This window comes from Ips typographus, linkage group LG11, assembly GCF_016097725.1.
Source record: "Ips typographus isolate SLU linkage group LG11, UJ_Ityp_2.0, whole genome shotgun sequence".
Lineage (NCBI taxonomy): Eukaryota > Metazoa > Arthropoda > Insecta > Coleoptera > Curculionidae > Ips > Ips typographus.
Window position 1 is genome coordinate 8587236 of NC_138432.1, and position 20560 is coordinate 8607795.

At 34.0% G+C, this 20560-nt stretch overlaps 1 protein-coding gene across 4 annotated transcripts in view; it reads right to left on the reverse strand.

The window, feature by feature from the left end:
- Window positions 1-20508, reverse strand: part of Plc21C (Phospholipase C at 21C) — a 26708-nt gene extending 6200 nt beyond the window's left edge. For 3 of the 4 annotated variants that reach the window (XM_081989488.1, XM_081989487.1, XM_081989489.1), the window contains exons 1-16: window positions 19887-20507; window positions 15806-15952; window positions 8570-8841; window positions 8325-8510; window positions 8041-8275; window positions 7427-7566; window positions 4314-4576; window positions 3966-4264; window positions 3715-3916; window positions 3538-3667; window positions 3145-3484; window positions 2871-3063; window positions 2609-2814; window positions 2286-2556; window positions 2040-2196; window positions 1700-1967 (exon numbers count right to left, since the gene is read on the reverse strand). In XM_081989488.1, coding sequence (XP_081845614.1) covers window positions 1700-1967; window positions 2040-2196; window positions 2286-2556; window positions 2609-2814; window positions 2871-3063; window positions 3145-3484; window positions 3538-3667; window positions 3715-3916; window positions 3966-4264; window positions 4314-4576; window positions 7427-7566; window positions 8041-8275; window positions 8325-8510; window positions 8570-8841; window positions 15806-15952; window positions 19887-19988 — 3411 coding nt within the window. In that variant the 5' untranslated portion in view covers window positions 19989-20507. Of the gene's footprint in view, window positions 1-1699; window positions 1968-2039; window positions 2197-2285; window positions 2557-2608; window positions 2815-2870; window positions 3064-3144; window positions 3485-3537; window positions 3668-3714; window positions 3917-3965; window positions 4265-4313; window positions 4577-7426; window positions 7567-8040; window positions 8276-8324; window positions 8511-8569; window positions 8842-15805; window positions 15953-19886 lie in introns of all 4 variants that reach the window. The other variant, XM_081989490.1, reaches the window with a different exon arrangement.
- Between the last annotated feature and the right edge of the window lie 52 nt (window positions 20509-20560).

The following is a 20560-nucleotide window of genomic DNA, read 5'->3' on the forward strand; positions in this document are numbered from 1 at the left end:
ACAGAGATAGTTACACAGTTATTGTCTGCAATGCCAGAGAACTATCAAGTAGTTACCACTGCAATTGATATTATTTTTTGTCAAGGTGAAAGTAACATCTCTCTTGACTTTGTAAAAAACAAATTACTTATGGAGGAATCAAGACAAGAAAAGGTAAAAGAGGAGAATGTAGACACATCACAACCACATGCTTTTTATGGTAGAGGAGATGAAGAAAGAAAACATTTTGGAAAAGCATATAGACATCCAGGAAGTCAGCCAATAAACAAACGACCATCAACTACAAATCGTTATGCATTTCCTGATTATAGAAGCGGTGCGACCTCAAGTGAAAATTTTCCATACAAGTGTCATTATTGTGGTATAAGGGGACACAAAAAATCAGAATCCAGGAAAATGAAATTCAAAGAAGGAAAATGTAATATTGCAGAGGAAGAAGAAGTAGCTTTTTGCAGTTTTAATGAAAATAGTGAAGCAATGACAAGTGGAACTAGTAATGAGATACAATTTATTGTGGACAGTGGAGCAACTCATCATTTAATTGTGACAGTATTTAACCCAAGTGAAAAATATTGACATTAAAATTAATGTGGCCAAGAAGGGAGAAACTGTAACAGCAAAGAGACAAGGAATTTTAAAACTGAAAACAAGTGATGGTAGAAAAATAACCATGGACAATGTTCTTGAGTGTGAAGGTCTGAATTATAATCTTCTGTCTGTGAAAAATCTGGAGCAGAAAGGACTGAAACAACTTTTGTTTTTGAACATGGACAAGTTGTGATTAAGAAGAAAGGCCAAACATTAATAGAAGGTAACATAAAGAATAATTTATATCTAGTATGCATGAATATTAATGATGGGGAAGCACATATAACTGAATCTGAACTTAATGATTTATGGCATAAAAGAATGGGGCACTCTACTAAATACCCTAGTAAAACTCTATGTGAAACATGTTTAAAAGGTAAACAGACACAGAAGCCTTATAAATCTCTAAGTGAAAACTTAAAAGCAAGGAGATTGTTAGAGGTTATTTCGTCAGATGTTTGTGGACCTTTAACTCCTGTAACTTACAACGGCATGAAGTATTTTGTAACATTTATTGACCATTTTTCACATTTTACAGTATGCTATCTTATGAAAAATAAAAGTGAAGTTCTGGAAAAATTTCAGCAATATGTAGCAATGGTAGAAGCTAAGTTCCAAAGCAAAATAGATAGATTACGATGTGACAATGGGGGTGAATACATGTCAAGGGATAAAGGAAGCTGTAGAAATTAACAAGGGAATGTTAAAATAATTTACAATTTTACAGAACATACTACATAAACATTGTCATCTAATGACAATTTAAGATACTCAGGTTAAGGAAGACAGACGGTAATTATTATTCGAGTGTGTTTATATTTTTTCCATTGTTTTATGTCAGTAAAATAAAGTTGTATAAAATCTAATAAAAAGTATCTTCAATCTCTTTGACCAGTTCATAAAGGGATAAAGGAAGCTGTAGAAATAAACAAGAGACCCCTAAATGCTGCTGAGAACCTTCTTAAAAGTCCCAGAGGGTTATACAAGTATCAAAAACTGAGATTGGTCAAAAAAACTACTTTTTTTACCGTTTGCGGAAAATCAAATAAATTGATCACAATTTAAAACATTTATAATTTAACTGCATTTACCAATAAACAAAAAAATGTACCTTCAAAACAGTTTGTTGATTGGCTTGTCGTTGAATCATCACTCGTTCTGCAGTAGCATAAATCAGATCAAAGTATCGCTCGCGCAGCTCTTTTTCTTGCGTTGTAAAGTCTTTGCTGATAGACAACAACCGTTCCGATTGGCTGCGAGGAATTCCTGTTTCCATCGAAGACTCTGCGCAGGCACCCTCCGGGTCGTCAGCTACTGCGGTCAGAGGTTCCACGCTCGGCGATTCCGTTGAAAAAACACCGCTCACACTGGTAAAGAGGCTAAAGTGAGACATTCGATGTAATTACTGCTAGATATTGTGTGAATAGTAGCCAAAAAGAGTCTAGACTTACATGTTTTTGCTGGACAATCTTTTAACTAGCTTCATGTTGATCAATTTTGATTTTTTCTCAGAAAAGTCACCACTTTTTTGAGAGTGCAATGTTTGCTTCTTTTTCTCGCATTTCTTTCTTAAAGTCTCCAACTTTTTTTCTAATTCCAGTTTTTTTTCTGTAATATACATGACATTTATGCAAAGTTAAAAAGCATTCCTATTTCTCAAATAACAGTGAACTTTTAAAATGACTGAAATAACTTACCTCTAACCAATTTATTTTCCAGGATTTTCTCTAATGTATCCACAGGCACTTCTTCAATTTTTTCCTCAAAATTTATTTCAACTGGTTGTGGTTTTGTCACTGAATTTGCGTCCGGTGATACACTAAGATCAACAGAACCAACTGAAGGAGTCAATGTGGCAGTCGGCGTCAAGCTGGTGTTTTCATCAGTAGTGACGTCTAATGATGCTGATCCTACGGTCGGTATCGAAGGACGTTGTCCTGGACTGCCATTGACCTGTTCTTTGGCATTCTGAAATAAATATTAATTGTTTGCTATTCAAATAGTAATTAAAATAAGTTACCCGTCCAAGACTGCTTTTTTTAAGCTCTTCCTGTTCAGTAAGTTCTAAACCATCAATTAACACAGCCAATTGATGAGTGCGCTTATCTAAATCGGACTGATATTTAATAGGATTGGCTAAAGCGTCTGCAAATTCGGATAGTCCGTCCGGGACATAGTCCTTGACCACCACATGGATGAAAATTGTGGCCAAAGGAAGTGGTTGCCCTTAAATAATCACCGCACTTAATTGCACTCACAAAACAAGTCAAAATAATGCTTACCTAGTTCAGTTCTTAAATTTACGTGCCTATATCCTGGTGACAAAGATGTAAGAGGCAAAATGCGGTGACCTATAAATCTTCCACCCTCCTCATAAGCGACTATACGAATTGATGCTAAACCGGGTAGAACCACTCGTTTGATTATAAAAGGTTCTTCATCATAGACGGGATTAATTGCGTTATTGGGAACAACCTGTAAAGATAAGAATAGTTTTCAAGAACATTGCATGTCCCAAGATTATCACCAAAACTTATGGTTTGAGAGCAATAATACCTTAGTTTTAAACCTCTTTCGGATAGTATCTACAGGCAGTCCATACATTTCCACTTCGACATACGTTCCCACCTTTTTTTCAGTTAAAAACTGACCGGAAATCACTTGAATTCTCACCGAACCAGCCACAATACCGTCAACTGTAGTGTCGGCGAACGGATAAAACTTTCGATCTTTTCTTCGCATAAAGTCAGGTTTTAACAGGTAACCGCACCGCAGATTGTACTCAAAAATGCCCAGATTCAGTTGCATGGCTAAATCTAACGTTTGAAAGTTGAGGGCCACCAACTGACAGCCGGCATTCCAGAAGACTTGAGGCATAAAATTTGATGAATCGAACCTGATTACATAGCGTATTAGTACAGTTAGGCTAAAAAAGTAGATTGAAATCACCTGGTTCCTGCCGGATATACTCTACTGAGCTGGTTTTTGTTATATTCAACAAATTCACTGGGGTATTCTTTTAGTAATATGGTGGCCTGTTTCTCATCAAATGAAGACATTTCGTAGTAGCGTTTCCTTTCTAGAGAAAAATTGTTTGATTGCATTACAAAAATCAGTTCAATTTACCTTTAGATTCATCAAAGCTGACGAAATGGATAGGTTGAACGTAGTTGACTAAAGCGGAAATTTCTGCTCCTGCTTCAGTTTCACAGTATTGTGCTTTAGTTTCGTCACCTCGTTCTGTACTTTTACTAAGACCAATGTCACCTTCTGGTTCCTCATCTGCGTCAGTACTTGAGCCTTCCGTACTCGTCGATTCATTTGAACCCTGTCTCAAGAACTTTAGACTCCTACAAAGAACTCACTACCCAACTAACCTGTCTAGTTTGTAAAGGAGGTGCGTGATTTCTAGCCAATCCATTTTCAGTTTTCTTCACAGTTAAATTAATATCACTAGGGTTGTCAGATTTTTTGGCACCATTTTCTTGACCATTATCCTCCCCCACTTCACTAACCACTTGTTCATGGGAGTTAATTCCTGCCTCACTAGGTACTTCACTGGTTTCCGCCGGTACCACCGCTGTCACCTCAGGCTCAACACGATGTCGATGATGCTTCTTTTTGTTTTTGATTATAATTTTACGTCTCAGTAATGAAGGAGGAGGTAGCGGTTGTTCTACAAAATCAATTTCACTAATTTAAAACCACACAACATACAACCCAACCATCTTTTAAAGGATGACTATCCAATGGACTCTCTAATAACATGTCGCCAAAAATTTCACGACAGTAATTGGCAATCTTCGCTTGTTGCCTGGGGTTACAGTGATTTTCGAACGAAAGAATAACTGGAAAATCTGAAGTTTTAAAAGCGGTTTCAGCGATTGCTTCTAAAACCTCTTTGGCTGATATTTCAGGCACGAACGTGTAACCGTGAACTATTACAGGTTCTTCCGTTCTTCCGTTCCAGAAATCTAGTTCCACACACCTGAAATTGTAATATTACCTTAACTTAATGTCCATAAAATTCTTTGGGATGAAAAAATCAACAAAAAATTAATAAAGATAAAAGTAAAAAATGTGGATAAAACCGCATGCAATTTCGAAAGTAACCAACAGATTTTAATACTGTTGGAACTTTTGTGGAATTTATATTGGCTTTGATTAGTGAATATTTTTAATTTTCTTCTATCAATTTCTTAACTTTGTCTGATTCTTTCAAAAACATTATTGGTGTATCCAAACATAATCATCCATCACTTAAGGACATTCACATCAAACATGCTATGCGATAAACAATGAGGACAATATACATAAAAATGCATGGCGTAATTGAGTAGTAAATATCCTGATTAAACTACCAGAAAACAAATAAAGCCATTAATATTGCAATATGAGCGGCAGTAGATAATTTAATGGTCGAACGTTAATCATAACATGAGGGACAACCTCACAAACAATCGATCAAAAAAACAATAAATTCCATACGGACCAGGGTTGTTTTAAATGTTTTCGCGTTTTGGCAACACTAGCAAAATTTTTCCATTAAAAAGTTCCTCGGCTATGTTTACTTTCCATTGCGAGGGGTGTCGTTTGTTGTCAAGAAGAGAAAAACCTTTACGAGACGGTAATAAGCGTTTTCCCTGACAAGACTGATGACTTAAAGGAGTATAATTATTTTTCTCTCCTGGTTGTTTATCATTTGGGTAATAATTATTTATTACAACTTATTAACTTTTAAAAGCTAATACTCATCAAATTTGATTTAAAGAGTTCATAAGATATTATGATAATTATTACATTTTATTTGTTCAAAGTAAATTTTTTGAAGCTGAGGCCACTTGTAAATTAAATTAAATATTAATATTAATCTTTTTATTTTTTTGACGTTCTCAATCATTGCTTGTTCGATTAACTTTGTCATTTTCACATCGAAAAAACAATGAATTACATAAAACTTTTGGAATGCAATTTATTTACCCAATAAAATAGTAAAACAGCATTAATGTGAATTTAATAATATCAATTATGCTTATTTCACTTTTTGTTATCGTTCGATCAATAAATATTGACAAATTGGTAAAACAAAAATTTAATTAAATGTTTAGACATTAATTTCCAAATTTTACTTTAAAAGTACACAAATAAACTGACCTAGAAATAGTTTAATAGTTTCAGTTAATAATGTTATTAACTGTGTAAAACATTATTCTTAAAAGGTTAACAAATACACGATTTTTACGGTTGTTTTCAGTAAAACTCACATTATGTTGGGTTATTCTACTCTAGTTGTACTTAATGTTTTTTGTTAAATCAACCTTGCGTTAAAACGTAGTACTACTACGTAGTTTTCAAAAATGTGCAGAACTTTCTTTCAGTAACCAACCATTTAAAAACTAGTATTGTAAAATAGAATTTTTCAAACTTTTGCAATACAAATTTAGATTAGTTGTGTAGTAGTATCAATTATTCAAACTTTCTATTCACTTCGTAATTAAACGTCGAAAAACCCATTCGAATCAGTTCGTTTGAAGATTGGAACTCGATTTGCATTCGATCAATTTCTCTTTGCTTGATTTAATGGAGGCTGATTGAATTTATGCTATTTCTCGTTAAGTTTGATGACCTTGTTTATGCAATTTCATTAAGGACTTAGAAGAAGCAGATTTTTTTTCTTTTGGTGTTGCCAAGCGACAGTATCCATAAAACATCTTTCTGAAATAATTCGAACGGTGGCATTTCAAGAGAGAAGCAACCCGTTAACACTGGCATCGCTTTGAAATTCTAACACGAAAAAGAAATTGAATAATGACGTTAGCAACGAAGTGGAGCCAATTTCCAGCTTTTAAATCCTTGCAGGTTCAATTTAATCGGCACGTAAGTGAATCCAAACATTTTCCATTAAAAAATCGTTAGGACGCTATCAGATATATATTAGCTTGTTGATCGATGTCAATCAAACATGGGTCAGGAGATATAAAAATCAAACAGCCTAATGGCCGGGTATAAAACAGAAAGCTGGTAATTACTACTCTTGGATCGTTATCGGAACAAACATTTAATTTCCCGTGTTCGTCCAGGAATTATTTATAAAAGTTTTTGCAACGGATTGTTATGCGATGATTTATAAACATTTATATGTTGAATGAGGACGATAGATATTTCCTGGTCAGTGATGCTAAAAAATCATTTTGAGCTGAAAGAATCTCTCCCTTAACTGTCTTACCATGTAACAATTATTCAGTTCAATGATTTTCTATTCCTTCCCATGTTACTGGATATTCGATATGATAGTTTTTTAATTGACCCATCTTATACGGTCGTTTCGTAGCAATCAATAATATTAAAACGAACCCATGTTCGGATTGAAAAATGACAACCTTAAATGCATATTTTATGCCAACTTTCAGTACTTTTTTCTATCATCTGAAGAAAAGTCAACGATTAATTACGAAACTTTTAATTCAATCTGTATTCAACGCCTAAACGTTAACAAACCATCACTTGTCTGCTTTAAAAGACTTGAGGCAAGTTAGTCCAGGGAACAAACTTACAAGTTAATGAACTTTCTATTAAAAAACTTTTCTCGAGAGTTACATCACGTGAATTAGTTTGGTTACTAGATTTGCTTTCATCATGCATCTTTAATCAAGCTTCCTACATTCAAATAAAATTCAGATAATTATTTTATCTGAATTTAGATTCAATGTTGACATTCACAGTAACATAGACACACTTCTTTTGGGTCGTCCTGTTTATCAATCATTATAAGAATAATAAACTCCCTATATTTATAGATTATAATGTTAGTTAAACAGAACAAAAATGAAAAACTCACCTACATCCAGCTAGTAAACATTGTCGATACATTTCTGCGCTGCTTCTTCCTGTTAATTGGTGGCCAGTTAAGTAGGTGTTATGGGAGGAATTGATGAAATAGTGAGTCAACGGTTGATCCATATCGTGATTGAGATCGAACTGAAAAAATGTGACCTTCATATCCAAGCTTTGAAAGTTCGAATAGTTTATTGTTGCTAAGAATTTACGCCGACGGAAAGAGCTAATTTGAATATTGCGTTTCTGGCTAGGCTTTTATCAAGAATCTAGATTTTTAGTTTAGTTAAATATTTAGTGATTCAAATTTAAAGGCCAAACTGGATTATTTTTAGAGACCCATGACTTTCGTGTTAAACAGTGGAAAAGTTGAACCTTAAAGAAAAATTCAATTTTTGACCATACAAATTGTTTCTGTCCAACGACACGACAAAATGTTAGTAATGCAATATTAAGCAATTCATTTAACTAAATGCTTATTTTAAATTCACACGTTTTAATATTTAATCGTGTTTGTTTAATAAAAGTAGGTAATTACACAGGGCTATTCAAGTAAAGTGTTATACAATTTTTTGAAACATAAATTAACTGTTATAAATAACGTCAATAATAGCTTACCTCTCTAGATGATATGATGTTGTTATCATCGGATAACAAGTATCTAAGAAACCCGGTGAAACTGAGCTGTCCTTTTTTCGACATGTACTTATTAGGTTCATATTGCTCTATCACATCTCTAGCCCTAGACGTATCCGCGTAGGGGTAAAGAATTTCGTTTAGTCTTGGATCTCTCTGTGTTTTATTCAGGAATTCGACGAACTGCTCGGCAGTCATGTATTTTTTGGTGCCCACGCTAAAAACAAGCTGATTGTGATTAAAATTACATGGATTTGATTACTTACTAATCGTTAAACACAGCCTCAACTTCGCTTCTTTGAGTGAGCTGCACGTAAAGCCGAAAAAAGTCGTCAAAGGTAAATTTCGTGGGATTTATCGTATCGTTTTTTCCATGAGGAAGGCCTAATCCACTTAGCACAGTTTCCAGTCTTTTTTTATCATCCCTGCTTTGTGCGCACATTCTTATTAAGCTGCAACAACAATCCAAACAAATAACAAATCCAGACCTAAAGTACCAAACAACATATACTTTTTAACGGGTATCTTGCCCCCTTTGTCAGTCTGTAATGTCAGTTTGGTGTAAGCTTTTTGAAGATGCATCTGAGCGGCACCATTAACTTGGTTTAAATTATACGCTAAAGCCATCAACGCGTCCGTCCATTGTTGCGCTATCTCCTTTTTGGTGCAACAGAAATTGATAAATGTAATGTTGACAAAGTCGTGGGCTACCACCACGGTTACAGTTTTCTCCTCCAGGGTGTCTTGCGAGCCCATTGTAACGATTTGTCTTAGTTTAGCATCCTGTAACAAGATAAAAATCGAAATACAAAGAATTCTACATTATATAAAAGCAAAAAAACTGTAGTTGGTGTGGGGTGTTATAAATTTCCACTAACAATCTACGTTGTAATTAACTTCAGGGTAAAACTATACTAAACTTGACATCCAACAAGTTATTCTGGATTCGAAGCAGTGATTGTGCTTTCCAAGCACAACCTTGATTTGAGGTATGGCCGAGCAATATCCGTTTCCTTTTTCCTGAAAAGTAGCTCATGTTTCATGAATGCGACTGTGTAGAAAGAAAACGTCTTGTATCGACACCCGCTGGTTATTTATGTCGATAATAAATTGCTCTTACTTTTTACTCGTCAAGTCATAGCCCTCACCAGGTTCCTGGAACAGGAAAAAAGTACTGTGGACCGCGGGAGTTTGAAAGGTTAAATTTACGATATCGAAGCCCATCCCTATTCACATACATTGATTAATTATATCGGCAGCAGCATCGGACCTTTTAAGTCCATTAGGCAATCGGATAGAGGGGTGGAGGCGGACAATTAATTTTCGTACAGAGCTTAAAGTAAGCGGTTTTCCGGCACTTATCAAATTTGCAACGTCGGCAAGAGTTACGCTTCTATTAAATATTGATTTAAGCGGCTTTTTGCTGCCATGTAGTAACGTATTTATCCCCCAAGGTTTATACACAATGTAACCCCAAAACTAATGAAGTTTCAGAAGAGAAATCAAGTGGGAAGCGGCAAATTTAAGTTGAAAGTTTTCCACCCTTTACAACTTACTAGAACCGCAAAAACTAGGACAAATTTCGTCGTATCAGTGATTAACATCATCCACTTGTTTTCGAAAGCTGGTGCATGTTTCGATAGCACTATTCTGTATGTGTACTGTAATTAGTATTGGGAGCAGAAAAGGACCCTCGGAGCGGGATCATTATTTTAGTCGCCAAATCGGAAACACGGTCGGGTAATTTATCGACACAAACGAACATAAATCAGAACCGCACCCCAGGGATTAAAATTATGAGGAGAATCGTGGCTCCACCTTGGAATTCGACCCCTCGTTATTATACATTTCCTAAGCAAATCTCCAGGAAAACCTTAAAAAAATGGGTTAATTAGGACCTCTCCATCTATTTTGAAGTTCGCGTGTAGCACGTTTCTCCAGTTAACTGGTTATTCTTTCCAACCTTTTCCATTATTGTTCAATTGTTAGAAAATATCGTACAATACCGAAAGCAGAATGTTTTTCAATGAATACAAACTGCTTAGATTACGAATCGAATCGGATACAACCAAAAAGCATGTGAAATACAAACAACAATTTCGTAGAACATATTCTAGTCACAAACAAAACGAGTCCATTATAAAATTTTTAGAGCAAAAAGTTTGTTCACTCTTGCTACAGTTAGCAAAAACTACTCCTAGTAATGCAAATTCTCACAAAGAGGATGCTTTTACATGTGCTTCTGTAAATTGCAAAAGACCTTCTATGTCTTTTAAGGCACTTAAATAAAATAGCTTCTAAATTTACATTTGCAGTGTAAGATACTATTGAGAAAATTTCCAATTTTACGTCATCATTTTGGGAAATTTTGTTTTTTAGCTTTGTTCCAGTTCTATTTGAATTCTCTCTTCTGAGATTTATCAATTCGTTAAAAGATTTAGAAATTGCGGTCTAGTTTGGGACGTGTAGAACACTTTTTCGACTTGGCTGCATACTTGCAAGTTTTCAAGCTAATTCGCTTATTTCACATGTAGACCTTGTCGCACTAAAATGCCACAAGCACGTTCGAAAATAAAACTGTGACTTGCGTTTTGGTATTCCGAAATCGTTGTCCCCATTAATATTTTCAACGCTACAAGTCGTCTATTCTAATGAATGAAACGATCGATTTCAAGCTTTGCCACCGGACTGGATACCTAGTCAATATTTAATGTTCATTCATTGTTTGGGCAGCCTTTATGAATGTTTCGATAAATTCCGAAACTCCGTGTCGGTTGTGGTCTTTGTCTCCAGAGACATTGTCACGCCAAAGAAGGATTTATTTGTTTGTATTGGTGACGATAAAGCATAAACTCTTGGATAGTAGTTTTGCAGCCGGCCTGAACTGAATTCCTTAGGGGGAAACTGGAATAAATAAAAACAAATGGGGCCACATTCGAAATTGACTGCCTCGAAGCTGGAGTCGGCTAATCCGACTCTGAACAAAGGAACAGAGGTAACTGAGTCGAAATTAAGATGCTTATCCGGACTGTTTTTCTCTTTTTTGGGAAATTCGAAATGCTACAAAGGATTAGGATTGACAGTGGTAAAGATTGCACAAAGAAAAAGCTCCAAAAATATACCATAATTGTCTAGTAATCTACTTAGGAGTTAAGTTTTTTAATTTGACTGACACCATTTGACAGCTAATCAAAAAATAAGTTGACTTGCATTGTCATTTTTCTGAAAAACGTTTCCTAAGGAAGATACAGTCATCCAAATTTCAATTTAAAAAATCGTTCTATAGTTTAAAACTGAACATTCAAGATTTGTGAAAGTCCAAATTTGTACTGAATAGTCTAAAAACTTTTTTACTACTAGGAATGGTCTTATGATTCGCTTTCTCAGACTGCCATCCTGGTTGAGTGTCTGAAACTGGCATTCAAGAACTAAAAAAAGTCCGGAAATCAAGACAAAGATTGTATTGTGCATGAAACTCATTTTTTACTACTAAAAATAATATAAAAGTTGACTTTTAATGCTAGAACTGACTTTACTAGGACTAAAGAGAGTCCAAAAGTACATTTTCAAGACTTTAATTGGTGTACAACTGAATTTTCTGGACTGGACAAGTCTAGAAGTAAATTAAATTTTCGGACTATTTTATTTCTAAAAATTAGTTCTCAAGACTATTATTGTAGCATTTGGTACCAAAATTTTTTACTTTTATTACTGAAGAAACTTAAACTCGATTTTTCAGTCTTAAAAAGCACTAAAAACAGTCTGAATTTCTTAGAGATGCTACAATTTATTGCACCTATGAGTGTAGAAGTCAATTTAATAGTGAAGAAGCTTGAAATAACATTTTCAAGATTATGGTCAGTGGACAAACTGGCTTTTAGGCCTGATAAGTCAAAAACTTTGTAAAGATAGTCTTGAAACTCGATTTGAGGCACTGAAAACAGCCTTAAAACACTAAAAACAGTCTAGTTTATTAAGAAATACCGGAATTTTTAGCACTGAGGTGTCTAGAAGTCGATTTAATAGTGACAAAGCTTGGAATGCTATTTTAAGTCTATGAAGAATGTAAAAATTGTTTTTTTAAGTTTGCTATGTCAATAACTTGGTGAAGATAGTCTTGAAACTCGATTTTCCAAGCTGAAAGCAGTTCTGAAGCACTAAAAATAGTCCAGAATTCGAAGAAAATGAAAAGCAAAGTAAAAAGCATGAAAAGTTCGTTTTCAAAACAATTTTCATGAATCTAATGTTAATGTCCTGCATCTAAGACTATTTTCAAGACTAAAATATTGAAATGTGTCTTCAAATTATGAAAACTTACTTCAAATGCAAATTTTAAGCTTCTGATGTCACTTTTCATTAGTTCAGTCACATTTTGGGGTTCAAGTCAATTTTTAAGGTTTAAATGTATGAATTTGTAGTAACAAATTCTTGAAAAAGAAGTTTTTATGTCTACAAGTCAATTTTTAGTATTAAAGTCTCTCGATTTGCATGAAAACTGGTTAGAAACATAATTTTTAAGCTTCTGAAATTTTTATCTTTTCTAATTCAATTTTCAAAACTAAAGTCTTTTAGTTTGTCTGGAAACTATGAACCCTGGCTACAATATTTTTTAAACTTCTTAAGTGAATTTTCCGTTTCCAAGACAATTTTTAAGTTGGGTTAGGTTAGTTTTGGGTTTTCGACCGTAATGACGTGTAATAAAGTGCTTGTTCCAAATTTGATCAATATTGCTCCAACGGTCTGACAGTTATGACAAAAAAACGATTTTTTAAACCGAAATTTGAAGGACTGTATTTTCCTTAGGAAGCACTTTTCAGGAAAATGACAAAATGAATGTCAACTTATTTTTTAATTGGCTATGGATTGGTGAATTATTGACATTTAAAACTGGACCACCCTGTATATTTGGTTAATTTTAGCAGAATGTTTTGATATGTACAAAAAATATGTTGCAACCAGAAATCAGTGACTAGAAGAATATGGAAACCCATATATCAAGCCAGATCTTCATGGTTCGAATATTCGAAAAATGTCTTTGACAAAAGTGAAAAAAATGACTAAACAGAAAAGATTTAAACTTTGTCTACAAACACCGACATAAAGCATTCCAATTCGGTGAAACTCTGTTTGATTTACAGACTAAAGTAAATTTGGCATTTCTTGATACGATCAAAAAGGTAAAGAAGGACGTGATTTGTTTGAAGCTCGACGAATTGGGGTTCAATAGCGACCAAACACCAATGGAAATTTATTTGTGAGAGAACAATCTTTATGTATACATATTTCAGAATGTAGACAATTACATTCCACAAAGCACTTCTAGGGTTGATTTGTGTTTCTGGACATCGTCGAGACGTTTGGATCCCTCTATTTCTTCTTAAGAGGCAATGCAACGTTGCATTTGTTGACTACAAAGTGAACCATTTGAAAATGCCTCTCAACAATAAAGAAGGGCGTGGGCCAAACGTGCAGCAGAAAGCATCTAATAGCCCGAAGGCGTAAAAGCGACATTCAAAAGCAAATATGGTATTTACACGCGACGTTATTCCAGGCTTCCAGGCTTGGATTTTCGCGTCGACCTATTTTTAGACCTGGAAACGGGACATTAATGACGTTTCAAGGGTTTCCCCGTCCGATTAAAACCATTAAAACAACACCCAAAAAAATCTTACACCCCCTATTTATTTCAGTGGCGCAAATTGCAGAGTAGAGTTTGCTCTACTGTTTAAAATATCTGGATGTTTGGCACAGTGGCAACACGAAACAATATGTAAATGGTAGAGCACACCAAATAGAGAGATAAGGCCGGACTTTCAGTAAAGCGTTTTCCATTTCCAGTAAAGTTATTATTATGCCTTTGCATGGTTTCCTTGGAGAGAAATATTTTGCATTGGTGAACGAACCGAACAAGGGAGAAACTTAGAACGTCTACTTTATTCCTGACAATATCTGAGAATTCAACAACATTACCGTTTGAGCTCCATAAAAAAAATTGGACGACGGTGAATTGGTGAAAGGATCGTAAGGGCCATCAAATCTAATCAAAGAAATAGGTGAAATACGTTAGACGATCGAACTTAACGAGCCATAAAGGCTGTTTATGTCAACATTTTCTCGTAAAAGTAAATTTGAAAGATGGCAGTGGGAAACGTATTGGTCTCTCAAAAAGGCCTCCCAATCCGTCATTTTAATGGTCAGAATAGTTTAGCTAAGTGATTAGTGTCAAAATTGCAGAACTGAAATTTCCGTACTTTAATATACTAAGGGCCGGTACTTTCACCTCCGAATAAATTTATTCTTAGGATAATTTCTATAGAAATGACGGAATTGACCAATAGCAGCGTCTGATTTCACCGTTTCCATAGATATTATCCTTAGAATAAAGTTATTCTGTACTGAAAGTACTGGGCCTAAGTAAAACAAACAAAAAGAGCGTTGAAAAAAGTATTTTGTGGGTTATTCCACAAAAAAGATGATAACCCGACGACACGTGTTTCTGCTTATTAAGTTCTGCACAAAAGAAATTTTTTCCTTTCCTTCCGATTATAAGTAAAGGATAGCATTTATTTAATTTTCACACAAAATCGATCAACAAGCCACAGCTGCAAATCGAGTTTTTTTTTTGTAGGCAGACGGTTCACATCGTAAAAAGAATCTTGCTGTGAAGTACATAATTAATGCAGTTTATTTTACTTACAGGCAATATTCTTTAATAACAACCGCAAACACATGCTCTCAATTACAGTAGCAAAAAAAGGTGTAAACCACTTCATAGAAGTTTTCTGTAGAATCTCTAAACTAGCCAACATATTTTCATGTATCATTTATTGAAAAACTTGGTATAAACTAGTAAAGAAATATATGTCCAACCAAAACTGACTGACTAAGAAAAAACACATTCATTATCAATGATGTTTTCGTGCATTTTCTACATTTTAATTTAAAAATAATGACTTAAAAACTACTCTCTCTATCTCTGGTAATTATCATAAGTAGAAAATTTTATCATTACGTCCCGTTTATTGCTGGATGTTTAATTAATGTGAGTAACACAAACACTACGTGGAAATTAATGCACTTTGAGTATGTAAACCTTAAACCTCCGATAATATAGAACACAAGGGGAAACCCACACTTTTTTTTGTAGTGACAGCAATTCACTATCAAGCGAAATACAATTAACATAAATAATTTATTATAGGAAAAAGACAGGCGCCAACAGAAATAAACTATATGCAGAGTTTTTCTGAATGTTATTGATTGTAGATGAACGATTGGTTTAAAAAAACAATGATTCTAAAGCGATAATGAAAGGTTGGGTCAATGTAATGTAATGTAAATTATTATTTCCAGTGCCTACTTCAAAAGTGTATACAGAAATCAATAAAGTGCTTAACTATCAGTAACATAAACATTTCATTGTTAAACGATTTTTTATCAGAACATTGAAAATTAATGACATTGTTTTGGTTCTAGGTTCTTGGTTTGGACAGTGCTTCTATGTTTAAATTGGACTTTAATATCCAGTTTAAACTTTAGGTTTGTACAGAGGTCTGTAGAAACCCTCCATCAAAGAATAATTAATAAATGTGGTAATAACACTTCAAAAGCACCAAAATGTACGAAACAGCAATTTGAGTGAAATGTAAACTTTACAAAACAGTTATATAACTATATTCCATTACGTTGAAAGTGAACTTTCAAAGTCGCATACAATCTAACTAATCCGACCTTTATCTCTATTTACCTTTGGAATCCGGGCATATCGTCCTGTGCGTGTATCTTTAATGTGCGTCATATCGAGCAAATCCATTTCATGATTCTGATCCACCCAGTATAAGTAAAACCCATTAGGATCCACTCGAAGCGTGACGGGTATGCCAACTCCAGTATCCTGTAATGAACAAAACCAATAAAAGTGTACTTTTCATCCCTATAATGGGTTTGGCAAAACTAGAATGGGCCCTGTTAATTGCCCGTGACTCTTGCAAAACGAAAAAAAATGGAATAAACAATGGCTGGAAAACGCGTCAATTAAATTAAAAATAGCTTTTCGTGCATTTGATATGTTCGGCTTTTCCGGCGTTTTCCTGGCATTTTTCAATGGAATGACGACTCTAAACCTTCTCTGAAACAATATCCTTGTCGACGTTTGATGTTTTTCAAAGCAAGTGGATAAAAGTAATGTTCTTAATGGAAATCAGCGGGTTGCTATGTTCAATAACGCCTCTGCTTGGCCACATAGATAGTGGGAACCCACTTGCTCTATTCTAAATCGCCATTCATAAGAAAAACTGGAAAAACATCAACTAATTCCACGGTCGATAAACTGGATTAACGTACATTTCTTCGAAAATATTTGGAATATATGTGACGCCAGCAAATATATGGCTCATATTTAGAAGGCGGCCAAAAGGAAAAATAAATAGAGGTTTCCCAGTATGACTTCAAAATATCCTTTAAATTAGGTCAATTTGAAGCAATATTCTTTTATCTTAGTTGATTGTGATTGTCTTTATATAAGTTTATGAACGCATATTTTGCTTTCAATCTGTAATTTTTACTAGTATTCTTGACAAAACAGTTTAGTTCCATTAAGTAAAAACTGCTTTCACTTTCTTAAATTAGATGTTTTCTTATCCCTTAATAAATCATTAACCCACAAGAAACTACTGGTTTTAATGCTTATTTAACAGCTTTATTTTCTCAAATTTTATACACCTGTTTGCCATGTTATAAAAGAACATCCTCGACATTTGCGTAACGAATTAACATTATTAGGAATTTTGTGTTAATTTTTTCGGAACAAACATTCCAACCGACTGATAGTAACTACTGGATTCTGTATAGAGGAAGTTGCCAATAAATTGCGTCAATTAAATGACATTTATTTTGACAAAGGGATAAAAACAAAACCTTTTTGATTCAATTAGCCGAATTAAAAGAGACTTTCATCTAAAGTTTTCAGACGACACGATTTTTCCTTTTTCCTGGCTTGAACTTCCAATATACTTGGGCAACGGCTTTGAGGTCGATAAGACGATTGTTCCTAAATAGCCAAACAAAAAAAAATCCAGATATTTTGGAAAGAAAAATCACAAACATTCCAGAAGCTTAAAACTTATTAATAGATTTATTTTAAACCAGAAATTGATGTTCATTAAACCCACCGATTGTAAATTCGACTTGTAATTACGGAACGATTTATTGAATGTTTATAAGATCTAGTTTATGCAAACTCCCATATTATTGTAGTAAGCTGACACAGCAGTAATTATTTAAGTTTAATTAGATTTGCGTACTTATGCTTTATTTTTATACCAAACATAAAGCAACAACCTTCAAGCACTCAAAACCATCTTAGGCTTTCCAAGAAACAGGTAAAGACGTGTAAAGTGAGAATGATGTCCTCTTCTAAACACCCTGGGAGTTTCTCAATTAACTGTTTAAGTAGGAATTGAGACTGACATGCAGCCAGGTGTTTTGAAGTTAGAATTACGTAAAGTAAAACGTATTTAAAATCCTTTCAAATATACACTTTTCAAAAATGATGGCAGTGACGTAACTTCTTTTCGTAACTGGTTACATAAATAAATAATAATAACAACTGAAGTTAATAAAATCACTTTGGTACGTAAATCTATTACTGTAAACATGCTTAAATGTTGCTCTCTAAATGAGTTATTGCCTTAAACCCTCAATAAAAATAATGATTTAGTAAATGTATATTTTGTTTTTTTGTAACCTTTTAATTACTGTAAACTGTTAGCAATCAGCATTCAAGGTTTGAATAACGTTATCATCATTACACAATAAAATTATAACAACACTAGTATAATTTGTTAATATGTTTTGTTGTTTACAGAATTCCCCTAACAAAATCATCCAGATAAAACTCAGGATGTTGAAATCTGATCTTAATTTTATTATAACCATCTGAACACTGAATGATTTTTGTAAAAAACAAAAAGATCTCTAAAGTAGTTAACCCACCAAGATAATTCAAGACCCATTGCAATATGCCTTATTACTATTTCGAGGTTCTTAATGGCAAAGACTTTATAACTTAATTTCAAACTATCAACCAAAAAACAAGCTTTCTTAGCTATAATTGACATATTGAATTTCATTTTCTTAAATTGATCTTGATTAAATCTGTAATAGGTTTGGAAAAATTCTTGCTGAGCTGTAATGGCAAAAAATAGCCGGTTCCAATTTCCTCATCGATATCTAACGGAGAAAAATCGAATCAATCATTTTTGTGTCGACCTGTTGAACAAATTTTCGACGCAATAAAGGACGGTCTCGCATCAATCAAACTTTAGAAGGATAATGATGAAAAACTGTACAGTCAACCATAAATTGAAACATGAAGTGTCCTAATGAACCTTTAGGACGATTTTTAGCAACAAAAACCTTCTCTGAGGAATTGATGATCTTTAGTTTCTATTTATTTTCCATCCATAGGTGTAGCTAATTTAATATAGTTAGAAGCTGCCTGGGGAGTAACTTTTAATGACCCTAGCTTAGTTTTCCCCACTTCCTTTTAATCTTAATAGTAAATCCGCTGATGGAAAACTTTTACCGCCCCCCAAAGAAGCTTCTATCCTGATGATTGGGGTCTTGGGTTTAATTAATTTTAATTTGGTGTTTAATTTTCTTTTTGTCGGAGCTTTAGTACATTTTCCAGCCGTGATGTCTAAGCTCTTGAATCCCAGGATTTAGGAAAAGCCTTTTAATATCACGATCAATATTCGAAGTACTCTTATCAGAGAGAACATTCTTTAAATTAAGGCCATTTGCAAGTCTATAAAGGGTTTGTTGACTTATGTGAAGCAGCTCTTTCCGTGTTAACACGTGGAAGTTTGCTTAATTTAGTTAATAGACAGCAGAATCTATTAAACAACCAGAGAATGATTGGATTTAATGGTTGAATCTGGGAAATTGAAACTGGTATCTAGTGTTACTGCTGTCATTTTAAAGAAATTGATGATGTGTACTTTACGCCTTATTTAACAGATGCTCAATTATTAATCTTTAGAAACCTTAGGTCTTGTTTGAGCTTTATGTAATTTGTGGTTTACAGATATGGGCTCCTGGGTCTTAAGGTCAAGATTTCATCAAAATACAGGAAGCTTCCTAATGATAAACAACTAATTCAAAATCAAAAAGTTCATGTAAATGTAAAAATCAGACTGAAAAATAGCATTTACTTGGTTTCAAAGAAAATTTTGTTTCTTTATTAATAACTCAAATTCTTACTTTGCAATTTGATTGGATGGCAGTCTAGCAAATGTATTTGTATTTCCTCACTGAGTTAATTATACCTATAATGTGTGTTTATATTTTATTGTTTATTTTCTATATTATCAACAATTTAATTTTGAACTATAGGTATTTTGATAAAAAATGCACACAAAAAAAATAAAAATTGTTTGAGCCTACCAACCCAATCTATTATTTGTCATTTTTGTATACCAATTACATGCTTGTTTAAGCATATCTATAATTAAATTTGTTTCTCCACACCATAGTAAAACCTTTATTAATAAAACAGCAAACTAAAATTAGGTTCTTACTAGAATATGTTAATATTCAAACTATTTCACGAAAAACCTTGTAGGTATATTAATAATTGCAACAAACAAAACATCAAAACATTGAGAAATATTCTGGACTTTTGGTGAATGATAATAATTAACAATAATTGAATTCATTGAAGATTCAATTTGTTTTAATTAAAGCAAATGTGAATTAACCTCAAAATTAACTAAAACTAATTTATATTAATCATAAAGATAAAAAATAGTGTTAAATTCAGGACTCACCTCATCCCATTTGATAAATTTCTCCCCACTGATTAAAGTTTTGGGGACTTCGACAGATTTGGTTGATATAAAAGTGTGCAACGGGGGTCCAGCCCCTGCCATGTTCGTCCACCGAAAATTACCGGAAAAACTGGGAAAATTCCTTCAGATCAACATTATTTCCATCCCAGGAAGGAAAATTGATGACAGTTTTTCTCGCTACTAGTCTCACTCGTACGATTTTCGGATAATCACTGACATTGCGTCGATTCACGGCACTTGCTTTTTTAGCAACTCAAAGCGAAATTTTCCGAATGATTTTCCACGAAAATCACCATCTTCGGTGGCTTTTCGCTATGTGTATTCGATTTGGGGCTTGTTGCTCTGCTGCTGCTTCCTGAATTCGCTGCGTTGCCACATTCACCGCATATGCCCAGGCACTCGTCAATCAATAAACACGCAAATGTGCTTTCAATTTGGGGACGCAACAGGCGATCTGGCAACGGGATAAATTTTAAGGATTGCCGCGCATGCCGAAGCGGTTCCGTGACGTCCCAATTGTTTTCAGTGTTCTCCACATGATGCATATTTTCATGGGCATGGGTGAGAGCTCCCCCCCCCGGAAGATCGTAGTATAACGGGTTGCCTAAATTTGTGATTTTTAGTTTTTCCTAGTAAAAACCAAAATTACGGTT